Source organism: Triplophysa rosa, linkage group LG18 (assembly GCF_024868665.1).
Source record: "Triplophysa rosa linkage group LG18, Trosa_1v2, whole genome shotgun sequence".
Taxonomy (NCBI): Eukaryota; Metazoa; Chordata; class Actinopteri; order Cypriniformes; family Nemacheilidae; genus Triplophysa; species Triplophysa rosa.
The window spans coordinates 4,929,625-4,952,514 of NC_079907.1; the positions used below are offsets into that span (position 1 = coordinate 4,929,625).

At 37.8% G+C, this 22,890-nt stretch overlaps 2 protein-coding genes across 2 annotated transcripts; one reads left to right on the forward strand and one right to left on the reverse strand.

The window, feature by feature from the left end:
* The first annotated feature begins 617 nt into the window (after nt 1-617).
* On the forward strand, nt 618-12,521 carry unc13d (unc-13 homolog D (C. elegans)). The gene is made up of 34 exons (XM_057358125.1): nt 618-976; nt 1,866-1,910; nt 2,020-2,061; nt 2,153-2,209; nt 2,286-2,393; nt 2,479-2,538; nt 2,629-2,695; nt 2,834-3,011; nt 3,289-3,333; nt 3,416-3,487; nt 3,588-3,657; nt 3,778-3,882; nt 4,185-4,277; nt 5,160-5,260; nt 5,422-5,539; nt 6,479-6,600; nt 6,689-6,779; nt 6,943-6,999; nt 7,152-7,249; nt 7,463-7,514; nt 7,620-7,750; nt 7,937-8,057; nt 8,186-8,338; nt 8,533-8,628; nt 8,701-8,907; nt 8,986-9,060; nt 9,737-9,816; nt 10,790-10,895; nt 10,975-11,046; nt 11,125-11,208; nt 11,294-11,414; nt 11,572-11,695; nt 11,827-12,023; nt 12,409-12,521. Exons 1-34 carry the CDS (start codon nt 914-916, stop codon nt 12,510-12,512), a joined length of 3,315 nt encoding a protein of 1,104 aa, XP_057214108.1. The 5' UTR covers nt 618-913; the 3' UTR covers nt 12,513-12,521.
* A 1,570-nt stretch (nt 12,522-14,091) lies between these two features.
* unk (unk zinc finger) lies at nt 14,092-22,555 on the reverse strand. Its single transcript, XM_057358126.1, has 15 exons — nt 22,312-22,555; nt 20,756-20,965; nt 20,492-20,668; nt 19,969-20,099; nt 19,754-19,889; nt 18,649-18,766; nt 18,376-18,460; nt 18,029-18,252; nt 17,694-17,756; nt 17,350-17,518; nt 17,080-17,178; nt 16,669-16,854; nt 16,398-16,582; nt 15,787-16,047; nt 14,092-14,253 (listed from the first exon to the last, which is right to left on the reverse strand). Exons 1-15 carry the CDS (start codon nt 22,461-22,463, stop codon nt 14,092-14,094), a joined length of 2,358 nt encoding a protein of 785 aa, XP_057214109.1. The 5' UTR covers nt 22,464-22,555.
* Nucleotides 22,556-22,890: the final 335 nt, after the last annotated feature.

Genomic DNA, 22,890 nt, shown 5'->3' on the forward strand with positions numbered 1-22,890 from the left:
TAACAAATACAGTGACTTAGAGTTTCCATGCAAAATTATGTTTAACAAAACGAAATTATGCAGTTATGACTTTGAATACAGTGCAGATATGTTTTAATTCACTGCTGTGATTACATGTTGTTTTAAACACAGTAAAAATGAACTTGAGAATTTAAATGAATATAATCTTTATGCTTCCTAGCCTACTGTAGTTAATGTTCTAAATCAAGAGTCAATCCGGTCTATCTAGCATTAGATTTAAGATATCTACCGGTTTATCTGAATTTGTCAGACACATCATTCTTTATCTTGATTCTTCCCACAAAAGCAGACGTTTGAGGCCTTTACCCTGATCGAATACCACACGATTGTTTCCCTCCGATTAGATTATTCATGTCCTAATGCAAATCAATGGTGTTCTATTTATTGTTGCCTGTTATCTGTTGATATGCATCAGACCTCATAAAGCATTACAAAGACCAGCTGTGTTACATAATGCAAAGTTAGTTCAATATAGCTATGTCAAAAAAACCGGCCAAAACTGTTCAGTGGTGATTGAACAAAAATAAAAGATGAAAGGAATCAAGCAGGAGGGGAGTAGAGAATGTGGCAAGAAACGGAAGGAAGATGGAGTGACAGAAGATCAGTAGGAGACAGGCGTTTAAAACTGCGGTGACAGCTTTTGCTGTATGAAGAAAACAGTTAGGTTGCAGGTCCGACCTTTAACAGGAAATGGCAACTTCCGCACCCTACATGAACAACTGTGCTCTTAAGACCGTGTGAAGACGCATATGATTTACAAACAGCAGGAAAAAGAAGCATTATAAAATACTGATTTTGTTTCTAGAGTTTTGGAGTTTTGATGAATCGATTGTGGAGTATCTCTCATGTGAAGGGTGTATGTCAGAAACAACTGTAAAGAGAGCGACAAAACATGGTGCCTGTCCAAGATGGGGCATCTACACAAGGGGAAAACCTGCTGCTTCCCCCTAAAGAGGTTAGTGAATTATATCACTTTACAGTCATCAACTGTACCGTTTTTACAACTTTTTGAGTGTAAAATATGAAGTGTGGTCTGATAACCATAAAATTGTAGAGGGTACATAATATCTCAAGCCATTTCTTGTAAAATTCTTGTAAAATTATGAAGTGTTAATGGAAAAATGTTTGATTGTCTCACCGCAGGACAATTTTAAACAATTATGAATTGCAAAATAAGGTGGAAAATGGTGAAATCTTACTAGCTGCTTTCATTTTTTGACCTAAAATCTGCATATCAAAATAAAAGAATAGATAAAAAATTAGACATCTGTGATTATTGCTCTTGTGAAATGTATTTCATTCAACATTCTTGTGTCTCACAAAACTTGGAAACGATGCTGTTTACAATATTTTCAGCCTTTCTGGATCACATGATCCAAGCTGTTGGTTTCTGTTCCAGCAGTGTGTTGGGGTTGCTTTGATATGTCTTTTGTAAAATGTATGTGTATCATACCACAACTTTAAGCTTTTGATGGTGGGTCACTATGGTGAAGTTTCCATACAGCTGTAAAGGGAACGGAGCAGAGACGACAGATGAACTGTCAAATATTGTATTTGCATGGCTGTGTTCCGTGTGGAGCACATTTGATAAGTGATCACAAAAGGTTTCCTGCAAAAGTATTTTCCAGTTTATTTATTTCACCAGATACTATAGCTGTCTTGGATAAAGATACGTGAAATATTTGCTATTTTCACAAAGTCTTTGAATACAGTGTTGAGTTTTAACACAAGTTTATTTTGTAATTTCCAACTGTAATAGTTTTGATTGTTTTTAGTAAAGTTATATATAATAAGTTTTTAGATACTTTTTTTTTAATAATTCAACATTTTTATTCTGTTTGTAGACCCACACAGAAAGTGCAGGGTCCAATAGAATCCGACAGAGACAGGTACTGTATGAGATTCTTTCTTTCTTTCTTTCTTTCTTTCTTTCTTTCTTTCTTTCTTTCTTTCTTTCTTTCTTTCTTTCTTTTAAACTGAATGTTCCTCTTCTCGCAGTCATCCCCTGCAAGAAAATTAGGCATGACCAGAAAACCGAGGGTACAAATTCTTCATTCTATTTAACACATCTCATTTGTTATACATTATAATTTGATTATTTTAAATAAATTGTAATTTTATCATGTTAAAGGTTTTCAAAGAGACTGAGAACCCGGAGGAGATTGAGAGAAAACATAAAGAGAAAGAGGTAGCACTATTAGTTAACTAATTAGTTGTATTTTTATGTGATCTGTTTAAAATCATGAACATTTCTGTCCCTGCAGCTGAAGCCGCTGTACAAGGAGCTTCTGTACACGATCACTCATCGCTTGGGAAGATCGCACACAAAAGAACAATACAGTGACAAGCAGTTACAGGATTACGTCAAAGAGGTAAGCCAACATACACTTTCCCCACTACCAAAGATTTTTTAGCAGTCCAAGTTAATATAATTCTGAAATATGGAGTCTCTTACAGTCGTTTTCCATGACTGACGAAGAGCATAAAACCTTGAGTGAGAAAGTCCAAAGTTCACTGGTAAGACAATGCGACTGATGTTATGACTATTGTGACATTCTTTATGTTGGTACTTCTTAAATGTTAAACAGTATGTGAATCTCTCCATAGGCCCCAGTCTACTGTGTGATGGTTAATGTAAAGCAAGCCAAAGGAATTCTGGGGAAAGATATTAGCGGTAAAAGTTAATCTGTGAACTTCCCATAGAGCATCATTGCATAATTGTATTTACTACTGACATTTTCAAGCTAAAAAATTATAAAAAGAAAACATTATATTACTAGTACTGCATGTATCTAACCATTTCTGCTAACAGGATTTAGTGATCCGTACTGCCTGCTGATGATCTTAAATGAAGGTAAAGACACTCACGGTGGTGGATCTTCTCAAAAACCTCAGAAGGCAGTAGTTCGAGACTCAGTTGAGGGACAGGAGTTCCAGACGACCATTAAAATACAGACGCTTAACCCCATCTGGGACGAAACCTTCAAACTGTAAGTGCCACATTCCTATAGCACGAGACCATTTCATCAGCTGATGAGTTATTTATACATTTGCGGTTGTGTCACTAGTATTTAAATATAATTATTTAAATATTTTCAGAATCCGAATGTTATCAAGCTTTTATTTTTCTGGATATAGCACATTAAGCCGGTTTTAAATGCACAGCAATACATTTATTAAAAATAAAAAAAATGCATTTCCTGCCTCTCATTTGCAATAAGAATTGAATTGATTTAGTTATTGTCTCTTATATTTCCTCTTGTACAGGGGGTTTAAAGACTTATCAAGTGCCAGCTTTTACATTGAGATGTGGTGAGCGCAAAAATAAATACAAGAAATACAGAAGTTGTTTTTACACGGAATATAATTACAGTAATTCGAATGTTTTTTACAGGGACAAAGATGAAGAGGTTTCCCTTGTGCAAAAATTAGATGAGTTTCGCACAAACATTCATGGACTTAAAAGGTAAATTATAGGATTAATTCACACGCATAAAAAACATGTTTTCTGATGTATCCATTTAGTTTCAGTGCTTATTAGTTTATTAATGTTCACCTCCACACAGGATGCTAAAAGATGCAAAAAAAGAAAAAGGTCAGGATGATTTTTTGGGGAATATTTTTCTAAAATTAAAGGTATGTTACACCGTTTTGACTCCCACATCTGTATGACTATACTGTGCATAGACTGCTTTTTAACGGATGATTTGTTTATGTTTCTTAAGCCTGTCATATGTTATGGTGTATGTGTTACAGAACCTGCACTGCACAGAAGACTCGTGGTATATCCTAGAGCCCCGAACAGAGACATACCCAGACAGAGGACAATGCCACCTTCAACTTAAATTCATTCATAAAGAGGTAAGAGTTTATCCTGTATGTTATTTAACATAATGAAATTTGGTAAAATCACAAAACTACAAGCAAAATGTTAAGCTCCCTACCTTGCAATAAAAGAAGTGAAACTGAATGTTCACACAGCATGTAAGACTGCGTTGCTTTCAGTTCATCTTGTAATTTTTGAGAACTGAGCATAAATATATGCACATATTATTTATTTAGATGTCTGTTGTAAGATTGTTGATTCTGCATGTCATCACCATTGCATGGCTGAACAACATATAGCCTTGAATATCATGAATATGGTTGTTTTTGACTACCAGAAAGATGATAGCCTGAGTGCTGGACGGAGTCCTTATGTGAACTACTGTGGCATCCTGCAGCAGTTTGTTCAAGCTCATATCTCTAAACAACAGGTAAATGACCCTAAATGTATGGGTAGCTGACAAATAAATGTGTAAATGTGTCCTATAGAGTGAGAGCACTGTGATGATGATACATCTCTCTTCTATAAGAGATACATCTCTACGCTATTTTATATAATACATGTAAATATTAATACAATAAAATTACATATTGTTATAAAATATACATTTTGCTATGTCACATGGTCGTACGGTATATTTGTAAACGGCTCTGAATAGTGTGCGTTGAGAAGGCAATAGGTTGCAATGATTGTGTACAGTAAATATCTTAACAGAGAATATCAGCGATTGATGAGCAACTGCTGAAAGTTTCTTTTGAAATGATGAAAGATCTGGTTGCTTAATGGGGCTTTGAAACTGGCACTGGTTGTGTAACCAATATTCAGTCAAACAGCACTGCCAACACCACACTAATGTTTGTTCTTGCGTGAAATAGGGCACTCGATACGCTTCTGAGCATCAATTTTGCCATTTCATTTATTCATTTAGCAGACATTTTTATCTAAAGCGACTTAGAAATGAGAGAGCATTTAACATTTTGTCAGTGAGCCAACAATATGTGAATTTTACAAAGTTAAACTGCTTAATGTCAAATGTATATACGTAATGTCAACTATATGTTTTTACTCTTGACATAATGGATCGTGGATGCTCTTTAATCCCACTACACTTCATATGGAGAGTTTATTTGCAAAAACAGATAACTCCGTTTTTAAAAAATGTTCAATTTTTTAATTATGTTATCATGTTTTTATTGTGTTTTGTTGTGTTGGTTAGCTGCATAAAGAAAAACATGATTTTTGAATTATTTTGCAAAATAAACTCTTCATATATTTCTCATTTGTTGTATCTCTCTTCAATCTTACCCCTCAGGACAGTACCCCGTGGAAAGGAGATCTGTGTGGGCAGGGAACTGCGCTGCTCGAGTACTACGCCACGCAGAATGAAATCTCACCCTTTCTTCAAGATCTGGCGTAAGCATGTCGCACAAACTAAACTAACCAAGTAGTCAGGATACAGTTTAATGCTTTTACAAAACCCAAAGTCAGTTGAACTCAATATGTTCTTTCACAGTGCCGATGTAACAAGTTGAATAAACACTGAATTCTGTTCAAATGTTTGTGGGATTATACAGGAAGTGGGTGGCATACAGTAAACTCTACCAGAGCCTGGAGGTGGACTCAACCGTACTTTTCCATCAGCTAACCAGTATAGAATATCACTGGGACCAGCAAGAACTTCCCTATCTGCAGGTTAGTTATTAATGTGAGATGTCAAACGCACAGTTTGTGAGTGTGTGTAGAGAGGGTGTGGATGCACAGAATTAGAAAAACTTTCAGCAGTGTCGATGTTGCAACGGTATCACATGATGTGCTACCATGGAAATCAGCAGTGTGAGATGATATCATAATATCTAGCCCACTGTGATACTGCGGTAAAGCCTTACTCTCACATGAAGCACTTAAACAGCATCTAATAAAGATACACAAAACATTTCTGCTTGAAAGGAGTAGTTCATCTTCAAAAGGAAAATTCTGTCCTACATGTTAGGCCTACAAAAGACAAAATTAGGCCTACATGTTAAAAATGACTAATTTTAAATGTAAATGTCAACAGGTTTGTGTGATGATTACAGTAAAACAAATTCCAAAAAAAACCCTGTTTTTTTCTGTCAGCTGGAGCGACAGAAATATACCGTAAAATAATATTTTTCCTGTAAAATTACAGGATATAAGGATATATAATAAATTGTTTTGTAATTTTTCTATAATTTTACAGTTTTTGACCGTATTTCAAAAATAAACTGTAAAAGATCAAATTTCCTGGCAGCTGGGCTCCAGAAATAAACTGTAAAACTGTTTTTACTCTGTAAAATTACATGTTTTTCCCGTTGTATTTCCCGTTTAAATTTTTACGTTTTGACCGTATTTCTAAAATACATTTTACGTGGAAAATTTGTTAAAATTCTGTAAAATTCTGTATGTTTTTTTTACAGTGTTAAAGTTCTAAGGTTTTTTGCATACAACCATACACAGTATGATATACAGTATTAATACACAGTAGTTCATTTCACATGGTAATATAAGAAAAGGAAAATACTAATGCTAACTAATTCTGTATATATTTTATGCATATAAAAGCAACAGATGTTAGACAGCATGGTAAATGTGTTTTTATGTGTTTTTTAACAGAAGCAGGAGTTAGGTGATTCTCTGCACGGCTTTCTCCAGTATGGGCTCTGCTTAGTGTCCAAATACAGAGACATCTTTCCTCCAACCCCAAAAACAACACCACGGCTACATACATTGCTTAGGTAACACACAGACATGCATGATAATATCCAGCTGAAGTTATTTTATCAATGAATAATTCATTATATAATTAATTCGATGCTTTTGCAGAGTTCTTGTACAGATTTGTAAGACTCGAGCTTTTCAGAATCTCAATCCCGCACAGTTTGACTTGCACATTGAGGTCGCAGACGCTGTTGCTGTGAGTAACATAAATCATAAATTATTATATAGCCTATGTTGATCTTATCACAATACAAAATCATATAAGCGCACCTTTTTAAAAAGTATTTAAACATCTGTTTTCTTAAATGCTGACGATTAATTGTAAAGGAATTTAACTGAATTATTTATTTTTCTATCAGACTGGTACAGTAGAATGGTTCAACATCAAAAAAGGTTTACATCAACCCATGACCAAGGTGAGAGAGCATGTGCATTTATTTTATTTATTCTCAATACGTAGTATACGTATACCTATATTATTTATTTAATATTGTCGTTATTATTACTCTAAATTCTGATATCCAGATTTATCTATGCGTTTAGGTTAATTGTCAGTGCTTTTTGACAGGATCTGTTAGAGACAGTCAGCGCCCTCTCTCGGTTGATTGGAGAAATGCAGGAAGACATTCGGCTCAGTAAAGATGTCTGGAACAAGGTGTTTGTAAGGTAAAATAAAAAAAACCCGTTACATTTTAATGTTTGATCAATGTTTATCTGATCAAATGTTATAGTATTCATATAGAAATTGAGCCTGCCTATGCTGCCTATGTATTGTATTTTTTTTAAATGAATAATTTAATAAGTTAAATAAATGAATTCAAGTTTTAGATGAGAAACTCTGATGTCCCATCTGTGTTCTGTTCTTCTTTGTGTTTTCAGTGCTGTGCAGTTGGACGTTTTTACTGTAGTTTACCAGAAGCTGGACTCCTTGGTGAGAATCAAGTATACACATAATGATGCATTATTGTCCTTATCAGTCTTTCTCTATGAGAAATACATTTGTTGAGTTTGTGTTTGTACCTGCATGTGTGTACAGTTGGCGGATGAGTTACGAGCGACTCTCTCTCAGTTGGAGAATCAAATGGATCAGCCGCTGGCAAACAGTTTGTTTACTGTTTATACGACTTTACAGGCGATACACAAAGAGAAAGCCTATTTACAAAAAAGGTCAGATGTTCGTATTAAATGCATGCCCTGCATCTTTCCCTGCAAATATTTGCATTCATTTTATGAATGTAGTTTCATGACCTCATATTAAATGAATATTTGTCCAATGAACATATTGAAATGTGACTTTGGAAAGGCAAAATGTCAATGTCAAGTTGAAGTTGAAGCTTAAATGTCTTTGTTTAGGGCGAAAGTGCTGCAGCTCTCGAGTTTTCATGAGGACTTTAGAGATGCTCTTCCATACTGGTTAAATAAAGCCTTTAGCACCACAATGGAGAGGGTGGAAAAGGCTGTACAGGTGGATCAGGTAAGACCAGCACTCTTTTCAATCGTCCTCAAAAGCAAACAGTGAAGATGAAAAAATATGAATACTTCACTCATTTCAAAGCTTTATTTGTGCAAAGCAGCTGTTTGTGATATCCAATCTATTTGCAGTTGCTTCCGATGCAGACCGGAGCAGCACCCATCAAGCACAGCTCTTCTGCGGTGGACATCGCAGCGTGTTTGCATCCCATCGCTCAGCTGTGGGAACAGTTAAGCTGGCCTGACCCAGAAGAGGCTTTCATGCTTATGGTCAAACTCACAGAGGTGGGCACCCTTGTTTATTTTCTTTTTTTCTGTTCAGCACTTTGGTCAACTTGCAAACTGCTTTTTAATGTTTTATATAAACAGAATACACTTGTAAGGTATATTTACTAGTGCGTCCATGCACTCATGTCACGCTTCTCTTTTTTTTGCATTGTGGTCAATGTGAATAGACCTTCATGTCTTGTCTGTTTTAGGATGTTTGTAAGATCGCTTCAACATACTGCCAGATGCTGAAAGCCCGTGTGAAGGAGCTCTCCGTGGACTCGGATCACGGCAGTGCTATCAACATGGTAAGGTGATGATGAGAATTTTGAACATGTTTTTTATCACCTGTAGTTTTAATTGTATGTTTCTCCGTCCAGCTGTGTGTAGTGGTGAACGATTTGGAGCATCTGCACACGGTTTTGAACCATCTGCCAAAGAAGCTCAACTGGGAGGGGCTTCGGGAACGTACGCAAAACGTGATTGGAGAAACCCAGTTTCAGAACACGCTTCCGTCCCAGCTACAACACACACAGTCTGCCCTCAACAGAGAGATTCGCTCGGCCGTCGACACACTTGGGAAGAAGGTATGGTACAAGTGACTACGTCATTAGGTTTCTATGGAAGATTAGAGCCGGATGTGATGTATTGTCTTCTCACTTTAGTTAAAGAGAGACATAGAGTCACATGTTCGCAACATGGCTTCACGTCAGAGGCTGCCCTCCAGAACTACAGAGCAAGTAAGACACATCAGCTTACAGGAACAGTTCACCTGAAAATGAAAATTATTTTATTATTTAACACCCTCAGGGCATCCCCGATGTATCGCAGACTTTCTTTCTTTATCACAAAACAAACATTGTTTTAAATAATGTTAGCTTTCCTTGGCTTTGTTATGCCAATTAATGGTCTCCAACTTGTTGAAGCTCCACAACGCACATGCATCCTTCATACAAGTAATCCATAAACTCCAATGGTTTAAAAGTGTGTAAAATTAGGGATACGATCAGGACTTTTGCTGCCGATACGAGTACCGATTTCTGGTCATTGTGATCGGCCGATACGAATTCCTGATTCTGATACTTCAAGCATGCTTAACTGGTATGTAAGCTCTCTGATCACCGTTAACCTTTTTTCAGATAAAGTAATGCCATGTTGCCTTTGTTTTATTTTTGTTATATTTTTACAGTAATTAAATGTAAAGACTTAAGTGCCGAATTGCGATCGGGTCGTGAGTTCCGATCCAGTCATAAAATGTGATTATCGGCCTACAATGATCGTTTGGAGCATCCCTATCTAAAATGAGTGAATTTTCATTTTAGAGTGAACTATTCCTTAAAGGTATAATTTTAAAAATGTTATATCGTTTGTGAATTTGAAAAATATTGAGTGCATATGACCACATTTCTTATCCAGGCTGTGGTTCCTTTAATGAAATATCTGGAGACAGAACTCAAGTATATGAATGAGAATTTGGTTCAAGAGAATTTCAACAGGTATCCTATTGCTTTTTACATACAATTATTGAGCATGACATATGACCCTGGACCACAAAACCAGTCACAAGTCGCATGCGTATATTTGTACACTGTAAAAATGATTTGTTGTTTTTTGTTGTTTCAACTTAAAAAAATAAGTTACCTGGTTGACTTAAATTTTTAAGTTAGTTCAACTTAAAAATATTAGTCAACACAACGAGTTTGCAACAAATTCATTAAGTGAACTAATATTTTTAAGTTGAACTAACTTAAAATTTTAAGGCAACCAGGTAACTTATTTTTTTAAGTTGAAACAACAAAAAACAACAAATCATTTTTTACAGTGCATAGCAAAAGCCAACAATACACTGTTGTATGGGTCAAAAGTATCGCTTTTTCTTTTATGCCAGAAATCATTAGGATATTAAGTAAAAATCATGTTTCATGAAGATATTTAGTAAATTTCCTTCCATAAGTATATCAAAACTTTATTTTTGTGAGCGGATGCGGCAAAATCGCGAACAAAAATGGCTGGAAACATGCCCACAAACATCGCTCGCTACTGCCCCCGCTCTTTGAGAATTACCCTCTAAAATTTGGTATCTAAGTAAAGCTTAGAATTTCTGCTTTCAGGTTCATCTACTTTCCACAACGGCATTACAGCAGAAAGCCAATAGAGAGCATTAAACAAACCTGTTTCTTGTTAGCAACAGCCTGCTATGCATCTCAACATTTTAAAGGCGATTTTCTCAATTCCAGAGAAAATCAGATTCCAGACTTTCAAATAGTTGTATGTTGGCCACATATTGTCCTTACAAACCATACATCAATGGAAAGCTTATTTATTCAGATGATGAATGTCGATTTTGTGGTCCAGGGTCACATATCAGTATTACTACATTCTACAGATTTTGCTACGCTAATAAGTGATTAGATTTACGTACATAATAAAAGTTTTTAATTTCTCCTATTCTCTCTATCTTTTTCTCAGTCTTCTTACTCCATTGTGGGTGAACTCTGTTAAGATTCTGCATCAGATATCACAGCAAGAAGACAGTAATGTGGTTTACTTCCAGAGGTTATTGTACTCGCTGGAGGTCATTATACTGTTCGCCATAACCTTAAGCAAACTTTGGTATACTTCCTGTTGAGTAGACTTTGTGTTTGTTCTTGCAGTGTTTAGAACAGTGTTTTCATGCTGACGGGAACGGACTTCCTCTAGAGACACTACATACTGATGAATATAAGGTCAGTTGTTCGTACTGTTTCCATTTGTTTGACGCTCTTTGCCCGAGACTCTTATATTTCTCCTTTTGGTTTTCTCAGATACTGCGAACACTGCTAACACAAAACTCTTTAAGCTGTAGCCAGCTGATAGAGAAATTCTTCGAGAGGAAAGTGTGGGAGCAGGTGAGACGACAGGGGAGGAAATGACCCGTGAGCACTTGCATGCATTTGTTACTGAGATGTTTTGTGTGTTTTCGTTTTTTAACAGAAAGTGTTTACCGGAGAGAAATATGGAGCCGTCACTCTTATCACCTCATATAGACGCTCAGATAAGAAACTGCATGTGGAGGTTCTGAATGCTGTTAATCTCATTCCTCTCGACTCTAATGGTCAGTGTTATTCATGCAGATTACAGTCAAGCTGCGGGAAAATGACATTGTTAAATGAAATCTAGATCATTAAATTAAATCTATCCTGTCTATCTTTCTCACAAAAGTTGTGCCTCTACATAACATATTCGTTTCATTTGTATGATGTCTTTTACAGGTTCCAGTGACCCGTTTGTTCAGCTGTCTCTCGAACCAAAGCACGTGTTCCCCGAGGTAGAGTCACGCTCAACCAAGATCAAGAACTGTGATCTCAACCCATTGTTTGAAGAGTGCTTTGAATTGTACGTAAACACACACACACCAATCGCTCCCATGGCAATATGCCACTTTGCAGATTCAATTACAGACCAAATGTCATACAAAGAAACCTTTTAGACAATGGCATACTTACCCCTTTTTGTGTTGGGCACAGTCTCATTACATTAGAACAGTGTCAGTCTCCAGGGGCTTGTCTGCTGGTGACCGTACTGGACCATGACACCTTGAGGAGCGATGATTTTGAAGGAGAGGCGTTCCTCTCTCTCAAGGCGGTGCCGGGAGTTGGGGGAGGAGACAATAATCCTACACCCGCTCGGATCCGCCTGCCTCTGATGCATCCTAAACCCAACAGTATGTCACTGTTAAATGCAGTTTTAAAGTTCACCCACCATAGTTGACTACCATAGTAGGAAAAATTATTGTATCTTTTTTTGTTCAATTGAACGCAAAATTAGACATTTTGAAGAATTTAGGAATGCAAACATTTCTGGGGCACTTTTGACTACCATTTTTATTTTTCCCTACCGTGGTAGTCAATGATGTCCCAGTGCAAAAAATTGCTAACATGTCCAGAACAAGGAAATTTATATAGGTTTGGAATAACTTGGGTGTAGTAATTCGTGACAGAATGTTTATTTTTGTGTGGACTATCCCTTTAAATATCTGTACAAGCTACACATGACTTCCAGAGTGTTTGGAGATGCAATATGATTTCATGTTATCTCTTTTTTTTAAGGCGAAAATATCCTGAAGTTACTTGAGGCCAGAAAAGGCGAGAGAGGCGCTCACGCTTTCGTTAAGCTACGCAGACAGAGAGAAAAGAAGTCTCAAGAAACTTAAGAACAAAACGATGACTTAAAAACAACAAAATTCACATCTGCAGGGATGAACATGCTATTTTTTCTGCCTTTTATTTTTTATAGTTCGCCCTTATTTTAACCTTGGGTTTAAAAGAGCATACAGATTAGGAACAACATGAGGGTGAATGAATAATATAAATGTATGTATTTTTTGTTAACTATCCTTTTAAATTATGCAAGCATAAACATATTTTTCTACTTCATAGGGTGCTGTGTTGTTTGTTGTACAGTGACAGCATTGTATTCGTTATTAAAACATCAAAATACAACCATTTCATCCAAAAATATACATTTGTTTATTGTCCTTTACAAAATCAGAAACACTGTATATGAACAAAGCTGAGCAGGTCATTTCTGAATTCACAGTGAGGTCATACAGGAAGTCATCGGCTGACCCCCCATGTAACTTTACCTTCAAACTGAATTCAACCAAAATCATCCGAAAGAAACTTAACGTATTGGAGTCGTGCTGTCTTCCGACAGCTTTAGCTTATCATTGAGATTGTGTGTTTGATGATCAGTGCGTGTGAATTCAACTCTCCACTGATTCCACAGACACCCGTTCACAGAAATGAACAAAAGCTGTGGTTGGGAATGTGCTGTTGGTTTAGTTAACAGGCAAACATACTTAACAATACGCACATTATAAGAATTACTTAAAAAAACTTGCATCTTTAGTCTGAAAACAAAAACCTGAGAATAATGAGATTTCCTTTTCATTTTTGCAGTGTGGAGGTCTCTTTCCATCGAGACCACTCTCAAAATAAAATCCTACAAAAATGGTAAATTTCCTATATAGCTACCTATTATGCTAATCTGTATTGATTACGAAATACCCCCCCGTATGGTAAGTCATTCCAGCTGCACTGAAGATACAAGCACTGCATTTTTTCTGTAAACATATCGGAATGTTTGGGAAGGACATTCCACATTGTGTTTATAAAATGTAGAAAAGATTGTCTTTATATGTGTCTTATGTCTTTTGCTTCTACATAAAGCATATAGGGAATATTATTCAGTATTTGGTATCATCAAATTGTGAAATATTATTTCTATTTAAGTTGTATACTTAAATGTGCCATAATTGAAACAGTAACGCTATTGTTAGTCCTTTACAAAATCTACCCCATCTGAATTTTAACACGGGACGATGGACAATTATAATTATGATAAAAATATTCATAAATCTGCAAGGTGTTTAACCACCGCATTAAACATGAATACATCACATTGGTCATTTCTCCACAAATTTTCTCCAGTAACGTTTGAAAATGATCTCTTCTTTGAGGTCTGGGTGTTAACCCTGCATGCTGGTATAAAGGTTTTTAGGGAAATGGACTTCAATGTGCAGTAAACAAGACTATCACTTATGAAACAAACGGTCTAAGGAGGTTCAGATTAAGACCAAGATTAAATATGTGATGTCTCCTTAAATGGCTTGCATTGTATAAATGAACAGAACAGCCTAGTGGGATAAATGTAGCCCTCGAGATTAAATCAGGTTAATATCTAAATAAAAAGGAAGCTGTGACAGGTCAGGATATATGGATTGTAATAGATTAAGTCTGTGGGATGTTCAGGCTCTGCTGGTGGTCCGTGCACAGCGGGCATTCTGTGGAGGCTGCACATCGTTCACAGTGCAGGCCGTGTTGGCATGGCAACGTGACTGAACCCATCTCATCGCAAGATACACAATATAATCTCTGCTTCCTGAACACAGCCTGAAAGTAGGAAAGATGCAGAAAAAGATGCATTACCAACCAACAAGCTCATTACTCATCTCTACTTGTATGTCAGAATATTACGTGATAATCATCAAGAAATATCCGGGGCCTGTATTACTGCGTAATCAAAGACGAAAATTGAAAAATATGTTTCACACAAGGAAATGAAGTCTATTTCTGAATTTTTTGAAATGTCATCTTCATGATAATGAAGGACATGTTCTCCCTCTCCTTAGGAGAAAAAAAGAAAATCAATCACTTAGGATGTTGTTATCAAATTGTGCAGTTTCTATACTTAAAAAATTGATAGTAATATACAGTTTATATATGTTTTTACTCGTTGTGTTAAATAATACACACATCATTGTAATGTGTAAATATAACTTTCATTATTGTGAAAAAATATCATTGTCATTGCTGTAACTAAACTGATAGTAATACCCAAAAACGAAATTTCATTTTCTAACCCTCCTGTCATTCCAAACACTCATTCTGCAGAACAAAGACATTTTTTAGAAAGTTGGTAACCAAACACCACTGGACCCAACTGACTTCCATTGTATGGACACAAAACCACTAAAAGTGGTTCTCAAAATAACTTTTGTGTTACTCAGAAGAATGAGTCATACAGGTTTTGAACAAGATGAGGGTGTGGATAAATGACGACAGAAGTTTTATTTTTGGGTGAACTATCCCTTTAAGTAATAAAAACCATCCTCATTAGACAATTTATTATCAAACAAATCAACTTAATTGCATTTTACAATCTAAACAATATGAGTGTCTGTGTAAATTATATTATACAAAAATCTACTCGTCCATTTTTTTTGGACCATTATCGTGTTAAAGCGATATTTTAGAGGCAAAAAAAATTTCCCCATGTTTTACTTTCCCTCAAGGCATCCTGATTGAATATGACTTTCTTCTTGAAGAATAATGCAGTCGGAGTTATAATACCACGTATCATTTTTCTTCCAAGCGGTAGAATGGGAGTGAATGGGGGGCAATTTTTTGAAGCTCCAAAAAAGGCATCCATCGATCAAAGAACTGCTCGACACGGCTCCGTGGTCTTAACAAAGGTCTTCTGAAGCCAATCGATGCGTTTGTTTAAGAGAAATATCCATATTGAGAGCGCTATTAACGTTAATGTCTAGCTTCCGTTATCCCTCCACTGCACGTGAACCCGAGGCTTGTTTTTCCGACAAATGACGCAGGCGTGTAAGTTCCGGTGACGAACGCGGCATTTTTCGTTTTGATCCAATAGTATACCGTCTCCTCAGAGCGGGAGCTTTCATCACCGTCATTTGCCGGAAAAACACAGTCATTTGAGCTTCAAAAAATTGCCCCCATTCACTCCCATTCTACCGCTTGGAAGAAAATTATACGTGGTATTATAACTCCGACTGCATTATTCTTCAAGAAGAAAGTCATATTCAGTCAGGATGCCTTGAGGGAGAGTAAAACATGGGGAAATTTTGTTTTGCCTCTGAAATATTGCTTTAAGGTGTACAGTATGATGTGTGTTATCACCTGTTCTACAGTCCGTAAGCAGGTGCAGATCTGGGCCTGAAGGCTGCAGATGGAGCTGAGCGGCAGTCTGTGCAGTAACTGCAGCTGGTGTACCTGCAGGTGTGGGTTTTCTGCGTGCCGTAGACTCTCTAGAGCCTCCTCCAGGACAGCAGCATGTTGCTGTGCCACCTCTTCGGCCTGCCGTGCCCGCTCTGCCTCAATACCCAGCTGTCCCGCCTGGAGACGAGCCTCCTCTGCATCAGCTTTTAAGACTGCCCAGGACTGCAGACAAAAGAACATACTGAGAATACATTCTCAATAAACCTTAGTGTGTCTATTATGCAAGGACTATCATGAGAAACATTCTTGCTCTTTTGAAACAAGTTTAATGTATTTAGTCAGTATTTTGCACTTTGGCTCATCCTGATAGACAGGCAAAATGCTTAGCCAATCATAACATAAGTCACAAGTCTTAAAGGTACAGCGTGTTCATTTCTACAGGTGAGAATTTTTTGGTACCCGAGAAACATCATTAGTAGAGAAAAAAACGCTATAAAATGAAGAATATAGACATTTAAAAAATATAGTCTCGCATTCCTTCCATACACATACACACACAGCTTAGGTCTGACCTGTGTCATCTGTCTCCAGCTGTGGTCCCACCGTTTTAGCACTCTGTGTGCCTCTTCCACTTCCTGTTTGAGACGGGACGCCTCTGCATACATGCCCCCTGTTGAGAGCAGGGCAGGTGGGGTGCCTGGGGAACTCTGGCCTGTAGGAAAATGCTCCCAAATACTGCTGTTCATACCGTTTAAACCTGCAAAACAAATACGATAGGTTTACCAGGAAAAGCAGCATTGCAAAAAAGCAGACAAATAAGTACAATTTATAAATTACGCAAACCTAAAGAACCATGAGAGGTCCCCAAAAAGCTACTCTCTGATTGGCTGGGTTGTGGCAGTTGTGCAGAAAGGAATGGAGAGTGGTGAGCTCTGATTGGCGGAGAAGGTGAGGGCGATCTGAAAGGGGAGGGGCTACTCAGAGAGCCAGGGATATTGACAGGTGCAGAACACTGTAACTGACTGCCTCCTGTGGAAGAAAATAAGCAAGGTCACACACTGTCGTGTGTCTTCCATATACTGTCGATTATAAATCCTTCATCCAATAAATGCCAAAATGTCCAAACATAACAGGCTGTTTTAAGCCCCCACACAGCAATTTTCGCTCATTTTAAACTCCGTATTAATGAAATTTATTTTAATAATGGGTATAATCATATGTAATATGTTATGCAACTGTGTGCATGTCACCTACCCAACATAAGACCCATGCTGGGCAACGCTGAGCTCTCTAGACTTTTCTCCAGAGCCGAGACTCCAAAATCATTCAGATCTAGATCATCTAGTGCCGATTCTAATGAAGAGGAGAAACAGATGCTGTTAAAAACATGTAATACAGCAGTCATAAATCTTGTACACGGTAACATTTAAAAAAATATTACCGTAAAAAAAATGAAGCCTCGGTGTTATTTTATTACTATATCACGGTATTTATGTCCAGTTATGTCTCCAAACCTCCACTTACCCACTACAGACTCCACTGTGTCACTTGTTGGGTAGAAAGGAAGGGCGTTGGCATTCATGCCCGGCGAGGGGCCGGGGGGTGCAGGGCTGGGTGGGGTGGCTGCCAGGCTGGAGGGTATACTGGAGGACATACTGAGAGGACTGCCGACGGGCAGAAACACTAACATATCCTGAAAACACATGGCACTGAATGAATTCACAATTTTAGCAAGAAACTGTATTCGGTAGTAGAGTGATCAGACAAATATTTTGTCAAAAAATTCACTTTAGATCTAAATTTAATCACATAACCCAAACAGCCCCGAAATGAGTAAAATGCACGTGAAAGCATTTCTTAAACAGCACCTGTTTGCTGTGCATGGAGATTTCTCTGCTACGCTGCTCCTGTCCAAAACTTTTATGTTTGCCCTATGTGCAAAATAGTCAAGTTAAAATCATAAAACAAATTCAAAATTCACATTACATCTCTTGCAAGCTTGCATTTTAGTACATGTAGAAGACCCTCAAACAGACAGACAGACACAGGAAATAAAAAATATATGCATATGGAAATATTAAATCTTTATATTCCTATATATATTTCTAGGGTTTCATGATTATGGGGGCCATATTTTTATTGCAAGAATGCACAATTTTTAGAATTATTTTAAATGCAAATAGAGAAATTGGTATTACTATACCTGGTCCTCCCGTTCAAACCCAGGGGCTTTCCCATAACCTCCCTCTCCTCCAGGGCTCACATCAATGCTGCAGGACTCCTCCAGCAGAACCCGTCCCAGCAGCCCCTCCTCTGTGGCGGGACAGGGTCCAATCTGGCTCAAGTCTTCTGAGGGGGCAGAACAGGACCTTACGAGAGGAGGAGAACTGCTTTGTGGAGCCAGATGCTCCTCACTAACACTCATTTCTGTGAAGAAAGAATTGACAAAATGTCATGCGTGGTATGCAAAGATGGACAAATATTTGTACCGACTGCATTGGTATAAAATGGCATTGCACAATAATGTCCGAGTGCGTATTGTAACCTTACTTTCTAAATGAGCAAAAGCACAGAACGGCCCTCTGGGACAGTTTCCACTTTGCTGAATGTCATTGCATTTGGTGGATTTGTAGATCTGTGGATGAAACGATCATTTAAAAACTAGATTTTCTTCGGTGGTTGTCAAGGCATTGCTATAAGGGGTTCTAGGTTGCTTACAGGCCCAAAAGAAAAATAGGCCACTTTCCAGTATCTATAATATTCTGGTCCCTAGATACCGTCCCATAATAGGGTCTCTCTTCCGAAGTTAACTTCCTGATATACCTCAGGGTGGAACTGCTGTTCTGTCCGTGTGTGGCAGTACTGGCATCCTTCACCGCTTTCACATTTACTGGGGTCCCCCCACTCATCGCTGTGTTTCACCGCGGGGCACGGCAGGGCTCTTCAAGCATAAACACAAGCACAGGCGTAACACAAAATTATGATGGAAGAGACGTTTATCACATCCTACAGAGCAGGAAATTGAGAATTAATTGAATTAAGTTGTTACAGAGAGCAGTCTGTACCTCTCATGCTTCATAATTATTTAATGTTTCTATAGTCCAATTTGGCTTTTACCTGAGGAGGTTAGGTAAATCAATTTCGAGAATTTTATATGAATCAAGTAGATTTATATAAACTTATTCAAAAAAAAAAAGTGTATAAGAATGTCCAATTTCCAACAAAGCTGAATTTCTGGTTGTGTTGTGAAGTGAACTGCATTATCATTATCATTATAGACCTTTTTGTCAACATCCAACAAAAAGGAAAATTAAAATAAAAAAATGAGAAAATTGAAACCGCTTAGAACAGCTGTTGTATTTTTCCTTTAAAGGAGCAATGTGGAAATTTTAGTGACATCTAGAGGTGAGGTTGTGAATTGCAACCAACGTCTCACTCCACCTCTCCCCCATCCCTTTCACTACGGCAACTGACAAAGGACAAACACGTCATCACGCTTCTTTGCCGAAGGAGATAATGTATTTACGAAACGCGCTCTGTAGAGCAGTTTGTCCGTTTAGGGCTACTGTAGAAACAACATGGCGAATTCCATGCAAGGGGACCCGCGGTGTATGTAGATAGAAATAGCTCATTCTAAGGTCATAAAAACATAACGCTTCGTTGTGTAAGGTCTTTATACACCTCTGAAGACATATATTATATTGCATTTCTGTCAATAGATCCTCCAAAAATTACACACTGGACCTAAATTGTTAATGATAATTATATAATAAATCACATGCATAAATCTTGTTTATGTCAAGATATACACATTCAGAGCATGTAACCTTCCATACTTCCTCCATTTCAGTATAAACATCTCCCACTTTATCACTAATAAAGAATTTAAAGTCATTCAGTATAAAGCTATGTTATGTGTTGTGCAAACCTGTATTTGTGTTTATGAGGACTGCGTCTGCGGTCTTTGCTGTTGTGATAGTAAGGACACGCATAGCCCTGACGGCACAGCCGTGGAGGTTTTTTGCAAAGTTCAGTCTTGTAGTGGGTCAGAACGAAACTGTTATCTGCACGAGAACACAAAAGCATGACAGATGATACACAAATGTAACGTTTAATTCTTAAAGCCAGCTCTGCGTGTTTTACCATGCCAGCGTGGATCTTCGCTCAGAATCTTTTCTATGAGCGCCGTGCTCGCCACGACCCCTGACTGCCCCTCTCCAGATGGCCCCTCGACCAATCCTGTGGCAGCTTGGGATTCTAAGACCTGAACCTCTCTGAGCAACAGGAAATTAAGTAGATAAATACAATTAATCATAAGAGTAGACAGAAAATGTGAATGCAATATTCTTAATGACTTTATAACTTCAATGGCAGGCTATGAATCAAAAGGCTTGTTTTATTTACTCTCAAATCACTTTTTAACTTGTATATGCATCACACAGGGCTTGACGTCAATGACGTTAAATGGTCACTGGTTCTTGTGTGCCAACTTAAGTGCCCAATTTTAAAATGTAGCAAAAAACATAAGACAGACACAAATTGGAAGTTGGAAAACACGGCACATCAAGTTGTATGACTATGACAACTATTTATTATATTTTTGGAACTTGACACTCGCAAACTACTCTTTAAAAACCTACAAACATAACTCCGGGTTACAACCAACCTGATGTCATAGACAGGGCTACGGAGGTCATGGGAGCCATGAGCAAAAGCACAATGAGGGCCATTTTTACTGCAGTGCCCTTTCCCATCAGTCTCATGGATACAAGAGCCAGTCTTATAGTATCGCAGGTGATAGCGGCGTTCTGTGTCTCCCGCTGTCCGATGCAGAAAAGGACACCTGACATCAAACAAAATAAAGACAAACATCAACATCATCTCAGACAGCGTACCTTAAGCCAGAATTGGAGTTTCTGCAGGTTCTTACTCATCTCCGTCCGGGCACGTCCCTATTCCTTCATCGTATTTAGCACAATACACATCAGGGCTGTAATTAAAGGTCCCGTCTCGCCGGCGAATCGGTCTCCGTCGTCTCTGGTTCAGGAAGTGCCAGTAGAAGCAGGTGAAGGGGCGGTGCTGAGTGCACTTGTGTTGCACAAACAGGGGACACTGTTCTGTTCGAAACTCCTTGAGATACCTGACCAACAGCAAAACAGATCAGACAAACAACTCCTAATGATGAAGAAAGCTAAAGGTCAAGAGATTAAAGGGGTCGTATGGCGCGAACACGTGTTTTTCTGTTATAAGTTGCCCATGCATGTATTAGACACGTAAAATTGCAAAAATAAAAGTGCCGGAACAAAAGATGCATTCTGTCTAAAAGCGAATGCTCACCCAGACCTGCCTGAAACGCCTCGTGTAGCCACACCCCCACAAATCTACGTCAGTTCGTGGTATGAGTTGACTAAGACCGCCCAAATGTATACACAAGTCAGTACTGTCAGTACAATTGTTTTGGAACCTGATGTTCCAAATATGGTAAGAGGCTTTACATTTCCGTCACACGCTTGCAGTATTCGACCAATCACTACGCACTGGTTAACTGGCCAATCATAGCACAGCTCGCTTTCAGAGCCAGCGTTTCAGAGAGGCGGGGCAAAGAGGAGATACAAACATGCACGTATGTGGAAAATACAGCGTTTTTTAACCTTAACTCGTGTATACACATTGCATTACATCTAAAACAAACGATAACATTTGTTTTAGCCGTGTCATATGACCCCTTTAAAATGAGAGTGGACTTTAAAATGAACTTAAAGAAACCTAAAAAAAAGGTTAAAGCCAAATGAAATACGTTTTAACCGTAATATCTACTATTAAAAATAACCATGGTTTATTTGTAGTAAAAGGGTAGTAAACAACAAAAACACTACTATAGTAAAAAGTGAAGTTACTATGATATTACAGTAAAAGTGCATTAGCCATGTTTATATTATATTAAAAGTGTAGTAACTATGGTCACAACACAGTAAAAGCATAGTAATCATGTTACTATATTAAAGGTGAAGTCGTCATCGTTGTACGTGGTATTGCGTCATGTTATTACAGTAAAAGTGTTGTAAGTAACCATGTTTTTATTATATTGTTATTTTGAATAATAGCAGAAGTGTAGTAAGTACTATTTGTATTACCATGGTTTAACTCCAAACCATGGTTAAACACTACTATGTTAAATCTGTGGTTACTATGATTTTACTACAAATACTAAAGGTAAACTACTTTTTACCATAACTGTAAACCATTATGCATGACATAAACAACACACGCTTTTTATTTTGCTTAATAAGCACAAGACGTATTGCCACCGAATCTTTCAAAAACATGCATTGTATCTATTACTACTAATGGGCCTTCAAAAACTGCTCTGGATCCAAATCATCTGACCTCATTAACCTCATGGAAGGCACGTAAAATTGTTAATGCATGAAGGATGTGTGATTTGCATGAGCGATCAGGTGGGTGTAAAGGTGTTTCGTTACGTACGTGTAGTGCTGGGGTTTCTCGGGCTGCGCGTGCAGCACGTTAGCGGGGGACGTCGTGCCACCTGCCGAGGGAGACGAGCACGAGGAGGACGAAGAAGGTCCTAGGTTGGCCGCGGCACCCGAAGAGCCGGGCTGAGATGGTGCTTTCGACATGATTTATCAAAGTATGGCCATCAAACAATTTAATATTGTGAGAGCTGCGAAGTCCGCATTCTTTTTCGATGTGCGCATGCGCCAGATTCGGCGAGGAGGAAATTCCGGGCCATTGTGATGACGTCATGGAAGCGTGAAGTCAGAGACGAAGCAGCCATAGAATTTCCCAAAATAAGAGCGGTTTGTGCTTCAAATGAAGAGAAGGCTTCATATAAACTTGATAAAGTAATTATGATATAAATGTAAATAAAAATTGTTTGTAAATAAATTTACTTTTTTTTTAGAGAGCGAGAATGCACCATAAGGTAAAACGTGTTTTTTTTCACATTTTAATGTATTTTACAGTTTAGACTCCGCCTTGTTTAATTTAGTATCCGTTTTTGTTTTCTTGCTTGTTTTAAAGTGTTTTAAAAGATTTTTGAATAAT